This window comes from Chrysemys picta, chromosome 3 (genome assembly GCF_011386835.1).
Source record: "Chrysemys picta bellii isolate R12L10 chromosome 3, ASM1138683v2, whole genome shotgun sequence".
In the NCBI taxonomy this organism is placed as follows: domain Eukaryota; kingdom Metazoa; phylum Chordata; order Testudines; family Emydidae; genus Chrysemys; species Chrysemys picta.
In genome coordinates this window covers 60,032,262-60,051,598 of record NC_088793.1, presented here as the reverse complement: position 1 = coordinate 60,051,598, position 19,337 = coordinate 60,032,262, and the positions used below count along the sequence as shown (strand labels likewise).

The 19,337-nt window shown below is 40.9% G+C and overlaps 1 protein-coding gene across 1 annotated transcript in view; it reads right to left on the bottom strand.

The window, feature by feature from the left end:
* The window catches only part of CD109 (CD109 molecule), a 120,599-nt gene that overhangs the window by 64,216 nt on the left and 37,046 nt on the right, over window positions 1–19,337 (bottom strand). The window contains exons 3-5 of the mRNA XM_005312517.5: window positions 18,244–18,272; window positions 10,668–10,898; window positions 10,425–10,550 (exon numbers count right to left, since the gene is read on the bottom strand). Coding sequence (XP_005312574.2) covers window positions 10,425–10,550; window positions 10,668–10,898; window positions 18,244–18,272 — 386 coding nt within the window. The remainder of the gene's footprint in view (window positions 1–10,424; window positions 10,551–10,667; window positions 10,899–18,243; window positions 18,273–19,337) is intronic.

Below are 19,337 nucleotides of genomic sequence, written 5' to 3'. Positions count from 1 at the left end.
AGTCAAAAGAAAGCAAGATTTCAGCCTACAAGTTAAGTTATAGTCATTGAAATTATGTCATTTTAAATAATGATATAACAAAGAACCAAATATTGATTTATAATGTCAGTGAAGATAAGTATTATTTATTTATTTACCACAGAGAGACCACCAGTCAAGGATCACAAGATCCATTACACTAGACCAGGGATCGGCAACTTTTGTCACCCAGCTCACCAGGGAAAGCCCCCGGGCTGGCCGGGCTGGTTTGGCCGATCGCGGCTCCCACTGACCACAGTTCACCGCTCCAGGCCAATGGGGGCTGTGGGAAGCGGCGGCCAGCACATCCCTCGGCCCACGCCGCTTCCCGCAGTCCCCATTGGCCTGGAGCAGCAAACCGCAGCCAGCGGGAGCCGCGATCAGCCGAACCTGCCGATGCAGCAGGTAAACAAACCGGGCCGGCCCACCAGGGGGCTTACCCTGGCAGGCCACGTGTCAAAGGTTGCCAATCCCTGCACTAGACGCTGTAAATACACATAATGAAAAGATGATCCCTGCCCCAAAGAGTTTATAAGACAAGACAGCAGAGGTACACAAGTGATCTTAAAGTTCTTCATTAACTCAGTAAAGCTGAGCCTTGTGTTTCTGTTAGCCTTGTGTATCCTGAACTGCTTAGTTCCCTTAATAAATAATAATACTTAGTTCTTGTATAGCACTGTTCATATTTTAGATCGCAAAGCGCTTTACAAAGTAGACCAGTATCATTTTATATCTCCACTGGCTTCAATGGAGATACACCTCTACCTCGATATAACACTGTCCTCGGGAGCCAAAAAATCTTACCGCGTTATATTGAACTTGCTTTGATCCACCAGAGTGCGCAGCCCCACCCCCCCCAGAGCACTGCTTTACCGCGTTATATCCGAATTTGTATTATATCGGGTCACGTTACATCGAGGTAGAGGTGTACATCAGGGCTGAACTTAGCTCAATTACTTTTGGTTATTGGATTAAAACAAATGGATGGAAGAACTAAGTTTTCTATAGAATATATAAAATTGCTTCTTTGTATTTCCCGTCTTTCTAATTCCTGATTTTCTCCAGGACCACAGTTTTAAAAAGTAACCCTTATGTGGCACATTTAGCTATGTGACTGTAATGTTTCCGTTTTCTGTGCACTGCACTTTTAAACTTCTGTTCTGGTATTCAGAATTCAAAAGACATTTTTGTTCTCAGAGACTAGAGCAGACTGTCCAAAGAGACACACAGTCGGTGCTCTCCCTCTGAGTCTTTACTTTTGATTTATTTTATTCTATTGTTCTCTTAATCTAAAATGAAAGTCATTGTGGCTGATAGTATAATGTCTGTTGCATCCTTGTGCACATAACCCTTGATGAAACTTTTACGCTTTTAGCATTGTTACGCTAAAAGACACTGCCAACATTGCAATGGTCTAACTGCTGATTTACTGGTGGTGACTTACAATCTATAAAGTTCAGGATGACCTGCAAATAAACACATGGAATAACATGATTAAACTTTCCTTCAAGGCAGATGCATTAATCACTCATATTTCTGTTTGCGCCTTTCTAAACCATATGGGATACATTAATGAGCATTCTTTGGTGATAAACAACAGATCAATTAAAGAAACATTAAAACAATTGCTAAGTTAATATGTCTTGTATCTTGGATCTCACTGATCCGTTAGGCTTACCAGAGCCAATAAACAGATGCTATTGTGGAAAAGAGGCTTAAAACATGATGTGTGAAATGAAATATTCCTAATTTGTCTTATCTGAAGCAAAAGTATACCAAGAAGCCATTGGTTAATATACAATTGTAATGCCAGAGTTCATCTGAAAATGTAAAACAAATGTACGTATTTGTTCTGTCCAACTAATCGTCCAAGGCTTGGCTTTGATGGCTTTGAAGTAAGATTTCAAGAGAATGTTGTTGCCTTATATGAAATCTCATGAGTCAGTCTCAAAGATTCTGAAGCTTAGTGGGAGTTGGAGCCTATCTGAATGGATTCCACAACACTTGTCATTTGGTGGAATCTAGAAAGGAAGGTCAGATCTGGACTGAATGGAGCAGTGGTCCCAACAGCTATATGAGTTCCTGCATTCATCTAGAAGTAGTTTAAATCCTCACTGTCTGATGGAATATGGGTGAACATATTGGAGTGGCTGCCCCAAAAGTCTCAAATGCTAAGTAGGGCAGGGGAGGGGAGAATTAAAAGGCTCACCGCCAACCATTTACAGGACTTCATGTGGGAAGTCTGGGCTGGGCTGAGGTGGAAGGGTGACCAAAGGAGTTTCCAGCTCTCAATATGGAGGATGGAGGAGGCCTGATATAAAGGTCTTACACCCCTACTGCTTAATAGATTCCAGGTGAAATCATGTTATCTTATTGTTAATTTCTTTGTTAATAAAGCCAAGTCCCAGCAAGGGGCAAGCTTCTGATGTATCTTTATATATAAATACTTACTTTTCCTAGCAAGTTATTTCTAGCACAAGGTAAACTCAGATTGTCTGAATTCTGAGCAATCAATCTTATATTCAGAGCAATGACCGGTGGAATAGCTGCCTTATACCTTACTAACACTCCATGTAAGTTTGAAAAGGTACTATCACGGCCTACAATTTCCACCGTATTAGCGATCTTAAAGAAATGATAGATACTGCATTATCTATGCCCGATGCTATGTTTATTAAAGGCTTAAACCTATTCTAGGTATTAAATTAAATTTTACACATAAACAGTACATTTTGCTGAGATAAGCATTAGCAGTTCACTGCTTTTATAGCCGGGAAAGGGGAGGTATTTTTCTTCTTGAAATAAGTTTTCTGTGCATTCCATTGCCCGGGACTGAAAGAGTTATTTGTCCCTACTAGCAGCAGAAGACATAGATTAAACTGAGTTTAGAGCTTTTGGCAGCAATTTCTTTAAGTTGACAACTTCCCTGGCAATATCAAAAAGTCATAGATTCATAGAATCATGGAATGAAAAAGACCCTACTAGGTCATCTAGTCCATCTGTCTGTCAAAGCAGGATTGTTCCCTAGTGTGCATTTACTAGTGATTTGTCCAATCTAGTTTTAAATATGCCACGCAAAGGCACTTCCATCACTTTCCTTAGGAGACTATTTCATAAACTAATAAAACTTACTGTCAGGAAATTTTCCTCATAATCACATACATTTTCTCTTAATCTCACTACCTTACTCCTAGCTAAAACACCTTAAACTATGCTAAATAATTCCTATTCCTTTTTGATGTTTATGCCCTTTAAATATATCTTACTTAGTAATGCTAGTATAATCTTGCTTTCCAGCCCCAAACCTACTGACTAAAGGATTCCATCCAGCCCACTAGGGATATTTTTAACTCTTCTTTGACTTCCTTCACATTTAATTTTTTTCTAGTAATCAGATGTACAAAAATAAACACAATATTCCAGGTGTATGCTCAGCATGACTACAGAGAGAAATTATTACTTCTGACCCAAAACTGCTTGCTTTGTGCATGCAACCCAAAACTGCATTGGCTTTTTTTTTTTCCCCTACCATACCATATTGCAGGCTCATATCTTGTAAATTGTTCAGGGCAAGAACTGTCTCTTTTGACATATATTTATAGTGTGCCTAGAACAATGGGGCCTTGGACTCTAGGCACTACTATAATACAAATAAATAACAAACAATCATAGTAATGACGCACTACCAACTGTCACCCCTACTTCTCAGCATTACAGCTTCCCAGGTTTTTTCCTTCTTCATTGCATAGCTGTGTTTTGCTGGAAAACATGCAAGCTGATACATATTGGGAAATATAATTCAAAGTTGAATTCCATTTTGTTATTCTCTGCCTGCAGTAGGCTGGTAGTGTTAGCAAGGAATGACCTGGCTAAAGAGAGGTTAAATAAATTAGAGCTGACTGCTGCAGCTGATGCTAGCGTACCTGATATAAGGGTACACCCCTCAGATAGAGGAAGCTAGGGATTAGAGGAGATCTGTTTAGTGGTAAGGTATTCTCTATGGAACCCTAAGGAAAAGCTTCAGGCTGGAAGGGTTTCCTGTAAGTACTGTGGGTTAAATCCTGGCTCCTCTGAAATCAATGTGAGTTTTGACACTGATTTCAATGGAGTCAGGATTTCACTCTGCATGTTGTGCACTAAACAGTAATAGTGGTGACTTTACTTTGAGATTGTAGTAGTTGTGTTAAACCAGACTCAGGAGGGCTGAGCTGTTTGGATTGGGGGTAGGGAAATAGCACCTTACAGCTTGTTTCTAAATATTAGTAGGTCCTTTTCTATTATCTGTAGTGTCCGCATCTCCTTTCAATTCAGTAATATCTCCAAATGTCATTAACATTATGCCTGCTCACTCTTCTAGGTCATTCATATCTTATTTAATAGGACAGGGTCTAACACAGAACCCTACAGTTCCCTGCTAATCATCTTCTTTCAACTCAATATTTTGCTGTTTATCCTAATCCTTATTTTGTGGTCTCTCAGCTAATTTTCTATTTATTATAAAGTGCATATCTTATTTAGGTTGAAATACGTGAGAACATGATTTCATAAGACAGTATTTCAAATGCTTTGCTAATATCCAAATATTACATCTATGGGTTTCCACTAAATTGTTATTCTGTTCCCATAAAAAATTGTTTTTGTTTTTTTAATTCATGCTTCTCACTACTGTTCATGTTTGTGTTCCATTGTTTTACTTGAGATAGAAGTTAGAATTGTGAGGAAATAAATGCCAAACATTCTTTTTTTTTTTTAATCGATATAACATTTGCCTTTCTCCAATATTCTGGTGCTTTGGTCACCATTTAAAACTTAGCACTGACCAAAAGTAAAAATTGAATTACTACAGTTATAATCCTGCTCTGAGTAACAATTGTTGTACCTCAGAAACCATTATGTGATAACTCTTAGTAAATGTCCTGAGAATTTGTAATCTAATTTGAGATAAGATGTAACAAGAGAGTGATAATAAGAGGGAAGGAGGGAGAGAAGTCAAGTACACGTGAGCTTTGCTCTCAGTCATCAGTTCTCAAACTGTAGTATGTGTAGCACGAGGAATGTGCAGCCCACAATGAGATGGTACAAATGTCAATTAAAAGTATAGTGTCAAAACAAGAATCCATTATAACTACACTGATTAAAACCACGAAGGTTGGGCACCAAGTACTTTTGAGTCTTAGATACAGTAGGCTTGGTCTTGAAGTCTGAAAACCTCTATTCTAAAGGGTAATTTTTGTTAAGGGGCAGCAGTGGTGGTAAACAACAACAATAATGCAGGCAGCTATGGAATGCAGATTCCCTCAGGCACCAGGACACCAGCCTGATCTGGATCCTAGAGACTTTTGTTCTTCTGATTGTATGTTTGGTGGTGCTGAGGTAAGGGCCTTGTGAACATCAATAAGATGCTCCTTCCCCAACCTAACACCTAAGAGAAAGGAAGAAAGCCTGTTTGCCTCCTAATGACAATAAGAGATCTCTGCCAGTTGGAATCAGTTTGGAGGCCTCCTTAAATGGGACATGGATTATTATATTTTTTAAATTTTGGTTTTGGTATTCCCCTTCCATATCCCCTCCACAGATCCTTGACCCATACCATCTGAGTGGGACTGGGGAATAAAGATTAGTCTTTTCACACAGATCAGTATCCACTACTCAAGTAGCTATTATGGCATCACACTCCCACCTCTCTTTCTTAAATCAAATGCAAATCAAACATTAACCAAAGATACTTAGAACAAAATAATACCACTAATTAATAACATACACAGAAACATCTAGGATATAGGGCATGGTAGAGGATCTGAACACCTATGAGAGAAGACAAGACTGCAGGACTAAAGTGAAATCTAAGTGATTAATTAATTTCTTGATAGATTTTGGCATGAAAAACTTAGAACAAATTTAGGGAAACATGAATAATTTGACAGCAATGTAATATCTATCATAAGGGCTTCAGATTCTAGATACTGAAGCCAGATGAATGTAATTATACAAACTGTCAGGCATACAGGAGCCTACAACAAAACACAGCAGAATGCCTAGCTGTTCAAAAAGTTTTTTCAGTCAGCAAATGCCATTTCATAGCATTGGAGGCCAGAAGGGACCACCAGATTATCTAGTCTGCCCTCCTGTATATCAAGGTCACCAACACCACTCAGTACCTCCACACTAAACCCAGCAACCAAAATTAGACCAAAGTATTACAGCCCACAGGAGACCAGACTGTTATGTGCCACTGGCAAACAATAGAAGGGACTGAGGCCCCTACAATCGCAGGGAAATGATTAAGTGAGATATTCCTTGATAATCCTGGCAAGTGGCCCGTACCCATACACTGAAGGGGAAGGGGAAAAAAAACTGACAGTGATACTGGCAGTCTGCCTTGGGGGGGAAATTGCTTCCCAAGCTCACATATAGGGATAAGTTAGGGACCCTGAGCATGTGAGCAAGAACCAGCCAGCCAAGCACCTGAGAGAATACTCAGAGCCACCTCATAGCCCTGGCCTTCCCTACCCAATGTCTTATCACCACCCATGGCCACAGACGCCAACATTTGTTTTCTCCGGTGGGTGCCAGCGCCCCTGGTCCCGCCCCTGCCCCGACTCCACCCCTGCCCCAAAGTCACCGCCCTAACTCCACCCCTCCCTGCTCCTAATGGACTCCTCCCCAAATCCCCGCCCTGGCCCCCGCCTCCTCCCCCAAGCGCACCACGTTTCCCCTCCTATCCCCTCCCTCCCAGCTGAAACCCTGAAACATGAGGTTTAGGAACATAAAACATAATCTGGATGTGAGCCCCAGGACTGCTGAGCCCTGCCCCCTACCAGCACAAGCAACCCCATCATACAACTGCGCTCATAAATCTGTTCAGCTCTCTCTTAAAACTAATTACCTTGTTTGCCCCCACAACTCCTATTGGGAGACTATTACAGAACCTCATCCCTCTCTCTAGTGATTAGAAGCCATCTTCTAATTTCCAGCCTGAATTTGTTCATGGCCAGTTTATATCCATTTGTTCTTGTGCCAACATTGTCCTTTAGCCATATCCCCTCTCAGACTGCTTTTTGTTAAACTAAACAAACCAAACTCTTTCAGTCTCCTCTCATAAGACAGGCCCTCCATTCCCCCGATCATCCTAGCTGTTCTTGTTCCAGTTTAAACTCATCTTTCTTGAATATGGGTGCCCAGAATTGTACACAGTATTCCAAACAAGGTCTTACCAGTGCCTTGTACAATGGCATTAATGATTCTCCAGCTCTACCGGAAATACCTCACCTGATACATCCTAGTATCACATTTGCCTTTTTCACAGCCACATCACACTGGTGGCCCGTAGTCATCCTGTGATCAACCCACACACCCTGGTCTCCCTTCTCCTCTGCCACTTCCAACTAATGAGCCCTCGGCTTGTGGCAGAAATTCTTATTATTAGATCCTAAGTGCATTACTTTGCACTTCTGTACTATTGAATTTCACCTCATTTCTGTCACTCCACTTTTCAAGGTCATCCAGATCTTCCAGTATAATATTCTGATCCTCCTCTGTACTGATGATGCTTCCCAACTGTGTATCGTCAGCAAACTTCATTAGCACACTCCTACTTTTTGTGCCATGGTCTTTAATAAAAATACTGACTCAGATTGGTCCCAAGACCGATCCTTGAGGAACTCCACTAGTAACCTACTCCAATGTGATAATTCACCTTTCAGCACAACCCGTTGTCTTGTCCCCTTTAGCCAGTTCCTTATTCATCTTACAATGCTTGTACTGATCCCCATCTTCCCTAATTTAATTAATAATTTCCCACGTGGTATTGTGTTCAATGCTTTACTGAAGTCCAAGTATATTAAATCTACTGCATGCAATTCCCTTATCTAAAAAAATTAGTTATTTTCTCAAAGAAAGAAATCAGGTTAACCTGACATGATCTACCTCTGGTAGACCCATGTTGCATTACATCGCCTTTACCATTTACCTCTCTGAATTTAATTATTCATTCCTTCACAATTTGTTCTAAAACCTTGCATACTGCTGAGGTCAGACTAATGGCTCTGTAATTGCCCAGGTCACTTTTCTTCTCTTTCTTAAATATAGGTACGACCTTAGTTATTCTCCAGTCATATGGTGCTACCCATGAATAGATAGATTTATTAAAAATCCTCGCTATCAAACTAGCAATCTTACATGCCAGTTCTTTCGGTATTCTGGGATAGAAATTACTCAACCCCCCAGTTTGAGTGCATTGAACTGAAAGTTTTTCTTCCACCTCGGATGTGCTAATTTCCATTTCTAGACACCCATTCCATCAGCTGAACTGCCAAGGAAAAGTATTCATCTAGGTTTGGGGCCATACCTAGACTATCTTTTATCTCCTTCCCATCTACACTGCCCAATTGCCCATCCTCATCCTTCCGTATTCTCTTTTTATTTACATAACTAAAAAAACTACTATTTATTTTAATTTCCTTGGCAAGAGTTAATTCAGCTTGACTTTTAGCATTTTTCACTTTATTCCTACATTTTCTAACCTACACAATGTAGCTTTTTTGCGGCTCAACCCCTTTTTCCATTCCTCATAGGTGCTTTGCTTACTCCTGTTAATATTTTTTTGAGGTGATTATTCATCCAGCTGGGTATGGAGCCTTTCTCTACAAATTTACTCTTGTTGCTGGAGGAGCAAATTTCAGATAGTTTTTGTATAACTGATTTGAAGAAATTCCAAGCTTCCTCCACATTTAAGTCCTTGAGCTCTTCAGTCTAGTTGATTTCTTTAACTAATTTCTTTCATTTTCCAAAGTCTGCCCTTTAGAAATCAAAAACCATAATTAACTAACTGGTTTTGATTATCCTTTCATTTAATTTAAACTGAATCATTTAATTGAAATAAAAAATTTCCATGGGAACATGTTGATTTTGACAAAATTTCATTTAAAAAAAAATAGAAACTAAGCATTTTGGATATGATTGAAATGTTCTGTTTTGACCTTAATAGAATAGAATGTTTCAACTTGAACAAACACTTCATTTTGATTTTGTTTCTAAACAAAGTGTCATCAGAATTGACAGGTTCCCACATAAGGTCAGTTTCAGTAAAATAGCATTTTCCACAAAAAAACATTTTGGTGAAAAAATTTTAGTTAGCATTATAAGTAAATGCATACAGAATACTACAAATTTGTATATTGTTTCCCCCCTGTGGGAATAGAATGTACACTTAAAATTTTGTCTCTGCTGACAAGGAGAAATAACGCTAAAGCCCTGCATTAGTGCAAAGAACATCATAGCACTTTTCTGTTGCAATGCCTAAAGCATGGAGGTTTCATGCTTGGTGCTTTTACCCTAGTTTTGTATTAAGGCTTTTTCTTGGTTTTACTGACATCTAGTGGTCAACATTTTTTTATAAGTCCACTTCTTTTGCATTGCAATTGACTATCCAGCATTTATCTAGACTCAGTGAATTTAGAGTAACATTTTATGATTTTGTAAAGAATCATTTTTTGTTTTTATTATAATTATGAAGTATATATTCTCTTAAAGGTGTACTGCAGAAGCTCCCAATCCTGCACTGGAAGCTGCTAGGGGATGAACCCCTGCAGCATACAGAGTCCTATTAATAGGGCCTTACGAAAATCAGCATTCCATGGACTATACAGAAATATCGTAAACAGTTAGAAACTATTATAAATTACAATTTACCAATTAAACAAAGTTTAGTGATACATTTTGTGTTGCCTTATCATTGCTTTATTACTCACTTATTCGCTATTGTGCATAACTCAGTCATTTTTAATGGCTCTCCCAGTCACTAGTGTAAATTACTGAGGTTCTGCTGTAATAAAACTATCCAGCCCTTTTTAAAATTACAGCTCCAGTGTTTGAGTCTATGGCCTCTTGAGCCAGTGGCTGGCTGCATACCATGTTGATTTTTTGTAAACTTGCCTGTCATTAATAAATCTAAGTGTGCCTCTTCTCAAGACACCAGAACAGTCTGCTTGCAACCTCCCATGCCTTCTTTCTTTCATAAAGTAACATTTATAAAAACCTAACTAATTTTAAACATTTAAGTTGTAATGTTAACTGTCAAAACCAAAACTCAAAGCTCAGGATGAAATATGCACCTTAATTTAGAATGTCCAGAATTCTAGTTTGCTACAAAACCATATACTATTAAAACCTTTACCTAGGTTTTGTTAGTTTTCCCAGCCTATAGCCTCAGTCCTGCAATGAACTCTGTACAGGCAGACCCATGCTGGCTTCAAGAGGGCTCAGCCTCATTGCAGGATCAGGGCTTATACTTGTTTCTGTTTTGTCTCATCATTACGAACTTAGATTTCATTCTTAAACTGTGGAGAATTTCACTGTCTGGCAGGAGGAACTAACCTTCTATACAATTCAACAGTGTTAGTACTCACATTGACTTGTACTTGTATGGACCAGTCTCCAAGTAGAGGGCTTGTTGATAATTGAAATCTTCTGGAAACCATACCCAAATCACCTTTCTCTGCCAACCACTGCTGAATCAAATTCCCTCGAGGGTCCTAAAGTAAAACCCATGCTGCATGTTAAATGTGAGCATGCTCAGGAGCATGACTTGACTGGAAATTCAAATGTCAAGCTGATTTCAGTTTATTGCTAGGTTTCTAATGTGTACTCACCCGGATGTATATGCTTAGAGAAGTTTTGAAAGGTTTGAGATCAGGATCAACAGTGACAATCCGAAACTTCACTTCTTGGCCTGGTTTATATAGAGACTTGTCAGTCTGGATGAAGACAGAGATACTCTTGTGCTCAAATAACAGGCTGGTGCTGTTAGAGAATAACAGCCGGCCCTCGGCATGGCCTTTCACCAGTAACTCATAACTGCCAGCCCTGCTGTTCAAAGGCAGCTGAAAGAAAAAGAGTATCTCTGTTACAGTCTCCTGTACTGCAGTTTGTAAACGTGAAGGGAAAGCTTGTTTCATAAACACAGGTCATGTACACCCTGACACTTTTAGGAGCAAGTCAACTGATTTAGTTCACGAAAAGAGAAATATGTTTTCAGTGAAAACTGTAACATTCTTGTGAATATGTACTTCTCTGAGAGGCCTCCTGTTTTCAGATAGTCATAGAATCATAGAATCATAGAATACCAGGGTTGGAAGGGACCTCGAGAGGTTATCTAGTCCAACCCCCTGCTCAAAGCAGGACCAATTCCCAACTAAATTATCCCAGCCAGGGCTTTGTCAAGCCGGGCCTTAAAAACCTCCAAGGAAGGAGACTCCACCACCTCCCTAGGTAACGCATTCCAGTGCTTCACCACCCTCCTAGTGAAACCTAGTGCTTTGCTAGGTACGTTTCCACCCAGCTAGTTTGGCCTTTAAATATGTCATTTTGGAGAAATCTCCAACAAATGGCCCACTCCACGAGAAAGCAACCTCCTCAGTAAGTAGCTCTGCAGACCGCCTGGGATATGCAGCCACTTGGACTACGCCTGACTGCACAGAGGTACTTTTCCCTTGTGAGCAAAATCATGACGTGATGGTGATGAGCAGCCTAACATCATCCCCATCTCTGTGACCTTTCCTCCCCATACAAAGATCCTTAGCTGTTTGGATGCAGAGTTGGTTGTTGGACTTCCATAACAAGCCAGCCTATTTCCTGAGTAGCTTGGCCTGTTATGGAACCAACATCCATAGTTTTCCATAGATATGCCCCAGCAGGATGAAGAAACATTGCACTTGGTAGCTAGGAGTCTGACTCTAAAAGTGTCATTCCTGCAATTTCTGGCTAGTTGTCTGAGAACTTGCATTCAAGTGTGCCTTTCTGAAACATTTTCATCTTATTCCTGCCTATAATCAGACTCACCAAAATGTAAGCAGGAGGGTTTCTATGTATGCACATATATAACTGGAGCACAGAGAAAAATGTATAGTTAAAGTTGCCTAAGCATTTCCATTTAACTTGCCCCACCCTCCTTTTTTTTAGTTCAGTTGCTTAGCAATTTCCGCAATTTTCACTTTGGGGGCTGAAATTTTCCTGACTTGGTCACTGGCTGCTAATGAATTTTCCTGGAAAGTTTGAACAAAAGGCCTGGATAAGGAAAGTATGCAGGACTGGATGGGGGGGGGGGGGGGGGGCGGGATTAGGCACTTAAATACCTTTGAGAAACTGAGCTATCCCTCTGGGAAGAGTGTCTTTCAGGGAAAACTGGGTTTGATTTGGCCATGTAACAGTGGCTTAAGATTTCGTAGGTAGCGCACACACTATAATTTTTCTAATAATACTTTTCTAAATAAATTATCTCCCCCCAATACTTTAAGGAAAAACAACTTATTTAAAATACTTTAAGGCCCAACTGGCTGCCATCATAGCTTTCTATGCGGGTCCAGTGCAGAAAACCTTTCAGCGGAGCCTAACAGGTATGCAGGCCCTATGCAGGGCCTGAGTAGTGTAGAGAGTCAGGTGGTACACAGGGGAGTTTCACCCTGAATGAGGCACTGGTACATAATAAGTGAGCCTGTGGAGTGGGTACTGTGGATCCTTGACCCATGCTAACCCAAATTCTGGTCGTGTTGTGCCATCAGATTTTTAAACAAAACACCCAGCTGATTTCTGCTAAAAAGAAAAACTGATGGTGTGACATGGCCTTCTGTTTGCAATTATAATGGTGTAAATCTGGAGTAAATCCTCTGAAATCAAATCAACTTAAACGCAATAGGTAGACATTTTTCAGTAAAACATAAAGGAAATTAAGCGCACACCCCAAACTGGTAATGAGAATTGCATGTTAATTCACCAGGCCCAGCACTGAAAAATATCGTACCATATTCTGTAAATAAACTCTCTCTTGCTTTTAAAATTTGCTTTAAGGTCATACAAGTGGATGGAATTTCCAGAGTGGGAAAAATGCCATACAAGGACTATACAGATTAAATCATATGTCTATACAGAATGTGTATCTATGTGTATGCACACAGAAATCAATAAGAATTTTTATTCTCCTTTGTAAATTTTCTAATTATATAGGTAAGTGAAAAAAGTGAAAATCAGTAATACAGCATGCAGGAAAATATCTTAAAATATACAGTAGAACCTCAGAGTTACGAACACCTCGGGAATGGAGGTTGTTCGTAACTCTGAAATGTTGGTAACTCTAAACAAAACATTATGGTTGTTCTTTCAAAAGTTTACTACTGAACATTGACTTAATACAGCTTTGAAACTTTACTATGCAGAAGAAAAATGCTGCTTTCCCCTGGGTTTTTTTTTTTTTTTTTTTTTAGTAGTTTACATTTAATACAGTGCTGTACTGTATTTGCTTTCTCTCTCTCTCTCTCTCTCTCTCTCTGCTGCTGCTGCTGCTGCCTGATTATGTACTTCCGGTTCCAAATGAGGTGTGTGGTTGACTGGTCAGTTCGTAACTCTAGTGTTCGTAACTCCAAGGTTCTACTGTCTTCTCTTTTCTCTCTCTAGTTATATCTTTTTGTTTCCTATTCCAAATGCACGTTTATCACAGAAACCAAAACCATCATTCAAATTAGGACTTACCAAACTAAATCTTTGAGGAGGAATGCCACACTAAACTTGGTGTTTTTTTTTAAACTGGAGTCTTTAGTAGAGACACTGCCAAGAACATATGATTCATGTTTTCTAAGCCTCTCACACTTCATGGCTAAATATTCTAGAAAATGTTAACTAAAGGGACACAGCCCCACTTATAACTTTTGTCAAAAAATTTGCTCAATATGTAAAAAATAAAATAAGTTAAATTTATGAACATTTTAATATATTTAATGATATGGTATTAATTGTGGAAACAGGCAACATCCCCTATCAAAAAATCCAAGAAATATTAAGAGCATTCAAAACAACGGATAAAACAAATAAAGAACTTGCTGCTTTTGATCATAGCAATTGAAAACATTCCTAACAATTATTATATGAGCACACTTGCAAGGATTTGGTTTGATTTTTTTTACTGAAAAATCCACATTGATTATTTGCAGTTTTCAAATATATTTTTCATAGATTTTTATTATTAATAATAATGGCAGCCAAAATGGGCTATTCTATCACTTTTTGACTTCCTAATAATGCTAACATGTCCTGGAAAAAAAATCATTTTTTCTTCCTGTCACTACCCTGGCTATTTCATCCTTCTTGATGCTGATGTCAGAAGTTATCAGGCTTGTGAAATCAGCAATAGGGAAATGAGGCAGCATAACTGTTTTGCTAAAAGTAACTTGAATCCTTGCTTACATTTCTCAGCTGACAGAGACCACAAGCTCAAGAAGAAGAACAGGAGTACTTGTGGCACCTTAGAGACTAACAAATTTATGGCTCTAAGGTGCCACAAGTACTCCTGTTCTTCTTTTTGCGGATACAGACTAACACGGCTGCTACTCCCAAGCTCAAGAAGTCACTGCTAAAATAACGGTAGCCATTCACTCCAACTCCTCAGCCCCCCAAAAAAATACTCTAAAAAGGGCATTTCCTGACCAAATAGGAGTTAGTCAACTCTTGAGTGGTGTCCAGTAGGAGCTTATTATGTGCTTTCCCACTTACACTCTGCATCTTTTTTTCATTACTCTCTCCTCCCCCAGCCATGACAAAAATAATTCTCACTCACAATGGTATTCTTGTCCTCGCTTTCTTTTTCTTAACAATAACAGTAATAATAATAGTTGGACTATAAATAAAAGAAGTACAGCTGTAAACCACATCAGTTACTGTCGTGAGCTCTCACCTCAGCCCAGGAAAATATGACAACCAAAAATAGTAACTCACAGTAACACATTATGTAGATTGCATTACCAGACAATTACACTGTAGGTAATATGGCTGACTATTGTAGCCATGCTAATGAAAAAAAAAAATTTTCCCCTTGAAAGAATGAATTAGTTATCATTAAGGCTACGACTTAGTCATGGAGGTCACGGTAGTCACGGATTCCATGACTTTACCGGACCTCTGTGACTTCTACGCTTCAGGAGGCGGAGGAGGGACTATGTGCCCCTGCTCTGCAATGGAGGTTAGCTGGAACCAGGACCCTGAAGCCCCAGCCTTGTGGCTTCTGCTGGGGGCTGCAGCCAGGGCCACATGCCGCAGTCAGGACCATGCACCCTAGCCCCGCGGCTTCCACCAAGGGCTGCAGCCAGGGCTACGTGCCCCTGCCCGGAGGCTTCTGCTGGGGCTCGGTGGGGCTGCAGCCGTGGTCGTGTGCCTCAGCCCTGCAACTTCCACCAGGGGCTGCAGCTGGGACCATGTGCCCTAGCCTCATAGCGTCTCGGGCTTGGTGGGGCTGCAGCCAGGGCCACACACCCCCCTCACGGCTTCCCAGGGCTGTGCACAGGGCTGGCTCTAGGCACCAGCAAAGCAACCAGTTGCTTGGGGCAGCAAATTTGCAAGGGACGCAAGAATCCAGCATGGGAGCTGAGAACCAACAGGGGGGCCTGGGAGCTAGTTCCTTGGTTAGCTCCCTGCCTATAGAGCCAGCCCTGGAGCAGGGAAAGAACTACATTTCCCAGCATTCCCTCGGCCGCAATTAACAGGAAAGGGAGGGAAAAGGAGTGTGGAATGAAACCTTATGCTGCAGCTTGCTGTGAATGGTAGTGACAGAGCCAGCTCTAGGTTTTTTGCTGCCTCCCACCCCAGCCCTGGACTCTCCCCCACCCACACCCCCTGCTGCCCCAGCTCTGGCCCCCACCTGCACCCCCCCTGCTGCCCCAGCCCTGGGCTCTCCCCCCACCCGCATCTCTTGCCACCCCAGACTTGGCTCTTCTCCCCGCCACACATCTGCACCCCGTGCTGTCCCAGCTCTGGCCCCCACCTGCACCTCCTGCCGCCCCAGCCCTGGGCTGTCCCCCAAAGAAAGAATTGGGTGGACTAAATGGACAGTGCACCTCTCTATCTGAAGCCTAGCAAGGGAGATCCCAATAGAATTTAAAATGAAAAGGGAGGGGAGGCTCTACTAGGACCTGGGCAGCTTTAGATACAGTACCAAGCACATAGGAGGATTTACACTTCTGAGCCATGGAAGCAGAAACTGACTTTTCTTTTCCAGATTTAGCTAATATTCAGAAGGGGAATCTAGCACCTGCCTTCCAGATTTGAACACCCTCAAAAATCAGGAGTGCTCAAGCTCAATTTGAGCAGCTGTTACTTTATTTCTCCCAAATCAAATATACTGATCCACTGTAACTTGCTGTAGAAAAAGTTGAATAAATTGAGCAAGAAATGCTTCCCAGTGGTTATTAGGACTGGAATTGCTATTTTCGACAAGCCATTGCTTTTATTTTATTTTATTTTATTTAAGTTTTAGTTTTATTTGTTTAAAAGGAAGACAGTAATATTGCATTGGCAAATTCCCCATAGAAACAAAGAATGGAACAAAAGAATAATAAAGGCACCTCAACTTTTCCTCATTTATGTAGGACAGCCTTAGAATATGCATCCAGATATCCTTCAATCACAGAAGCTGAAAATTGTTCCACTTTACTGCAGTTCTGTAACCATATGGGAACGAATCCTGTCTGTGTTCCGTGCACATCCAAAATTCCTGCTGAATGACCCGCCGTGGGAGCGAGTTACCAGTGACCCAGGGCTGGGGCAGCAGGCGGGTGCAGTGGGGTGGCGGGAGAGCCCAGGGCTGGGGTGGAGGGCAGCCAAAAATGTTTTTGCTTGGGGCAGCAAAAAACCTAGAGTCGGCCCTCGCTGTGCATCCCTCTCCAGCTGTGGCTAGGGCTTGGCAGGAGCTTCAGTCGGATCTGCACATCCCTGTCCCGCAGTTGCGGCCAGTTCTGGAGCGTGGGCTGTGTGCCCCCCATGGCTGCGCCCCCCCAGAGCCAAGTTCGGCCTGTCAGTCCCCCCATGGGACTCCAGTCCTCCCCCCTATCTAGCCCTGTTCCCTGGTTATTTTTAGCAAAGTCACGAACAGGTCACGGGCTCCATAAATTTTTGTTTATTGCCCATGATCTGTCCCTGACTTTTACTAAAAATAACCATGACAAAATCTTAGCCTTAGTTATCATAGCTTCAGATAGTAGTAATTAAAAACACTATAAGCTGAACTCTATAGACACCTCAGGTTGCATCAGAGTCACCTTTAGATCTAACGCTTCCTGGAACTGGCCGGTACATAATTTCAGTCTTCATCTCAAATTAGCACAGCCTCGGGGCTGCTCTAAATTGTGCAGGCTTGTACTAGTCCCCTAAAGGCCACTACGGTGGGTGGGGATCACCAGGAACTGATGTGTGCTCTGGTCACATTCATATCTCCCCCAAGATGGGAGTGGTTTGAGGAGATGTAATGGCTCTTTAAGAAGTGAGCAAATAATTCATAATAATTAATATAGCCAGTGAATTAAACTCTTTTCTGTTCATGAAGTATCCATGAATGGGCTGCAATTCTTAGTCTGTTTGCTGAATGAATGTTTTGTGCAAATATATTGCAACCTATGGATTTCTCACAATTCACAAACTATTCACTGTGAGTGTTGCTTCAAATATTTGATATTTGTCAGTCCCATTCAATTGTTTTGACTGAATACACACGTTATTTGGAGTCTGAATTTTAAAGATGGTTAGCTTCTGCATCTCCCATTGACTTCATTTGGAGTTGCTGATGCTCAGAACCTTTGAAAACTAGCCCTTGGTAAAATGTGTTCCTTGATAGGATAGCATAGCTCTTAAAATCAGGTTTCCAATGTGAATACTTATGATTACAAATTCAGAATTCACTTTCCACATACATTTTGCAATATCTGATTAACATATTGTTTTAAGTTGGAAACTTTGTTTGCTAGAGAATGCAATTCCAAAAGGGTATTGTGTATGAACACAATCAATGTGAAATTGTTTAAAATTTTGATGTAATATTTGTGGATGGGGGTTTTGGCACTATTCATCCTGCATTCACAGTGTGTTGGGAAGAATGATGTCTAGCAATCATAAACTAAGCAGTGTAAAGGCTGTTCAGATGTTAGAGTCCTCTGCCAGCTGATGCTGGGACTTGCCTTCTAAACCCTTCAATTATTCTGTAACAAGCTACAAATCATTTGGATTTGGACCTCCCTGGCTCACTGGTCATCTGGGGCATCCATTCTATGAGTATGAAAATAATTTGCATCGTGCACAACACTAAAATACATCATGTCATCAACCTAAGTCAATAAAAGAAGCATTGAGAGACTGCAGTTATCCAACATAAACATTTGCTATGAATGTCAAGTAGGACCAGAAAAGAATACTTACTGCTGGAAGAACAAGAGTTCCAAAGGAACCTAAATTAAGAAGGGAAGAGAAAAATAAAATAAAGTTCTGCCAGCAAGCCTCATTTTATCAAAAACATCAACATTAAAAATATTGTAGGTCTTAGTGACTTGCATCCTCAGCAACAATTAACTAACAATCCTCACAGAGCATTCACATTCCTGCAGTTCCTATCCCCCGAACCTGACCCGGAATAGGTGGCATTCCAGGCTGAGGAGAAGATGTGTCAGAGCTTGAAGGGGCAGGACTACAAAACCATGCACTGGCAAGTAAAGCAGCTCCTTGGGGGCCTATATCTACTATTGCAAGTTAGAGCAGCTTTGTGCCAAGGCAAGTTCAGGCCCTCGTAGGTCCCAGGACCAAGAGAGCAGAAAGGTGGCATGTAATCCCATCTCTTCTCTCCAGATGTTCTGACCACTGCTCTAGCACACCAATGGCTATTGGCCAATATTCTTTCTTCCAAATGCTTCACTCCTTTATTTAGTTCTTGTGTATCAGTTTGGAAAAAATTGAAAAACTGAACAGCTATTAGTAGGGACAGGCATAGGGTGGTCTAAGAGGCACAAAATCTCATTCTTGGTGTTGTGCCAAATGTGTAGTGCAGTTCATTAGTTACATTATAAAAGTATTTTAAATGCTTTCTATACTGGTGAGCTCTCTCGGATAGAAGAATCGCCTCCAAGCATTTCATTCAACTGATCCCATAGTGAAACTAACTCACTATTCATCTTTTGCAAAGCTAAAAAGCTCTGTCCTAATAATGGCCTTAGATCATCAAAACTAATAAGACAGTGAGCTCCATGTAAGCTTGAAAGCTTGTCTCTCCCACCAACAGAAGTTGGTTCAATAAAAGCTATTACATCACCCACCTTGTCTTTCTAACAAAAAGCAAATCAGAGAAACCAACAAATAAAAAACAAACTGCCCAAACTGAGGAGTTGACACATCTTGTCTGCTAAAAAGTAAGCAAAGAAGCATGCCAGTTAAGGGCTAATACACAAAGGAAGGGGAAGGCAGGACAAGATTCCCACCCATACAAACTGTTAGGTAGCATCCCTCTCTAGCATCCAGGAATG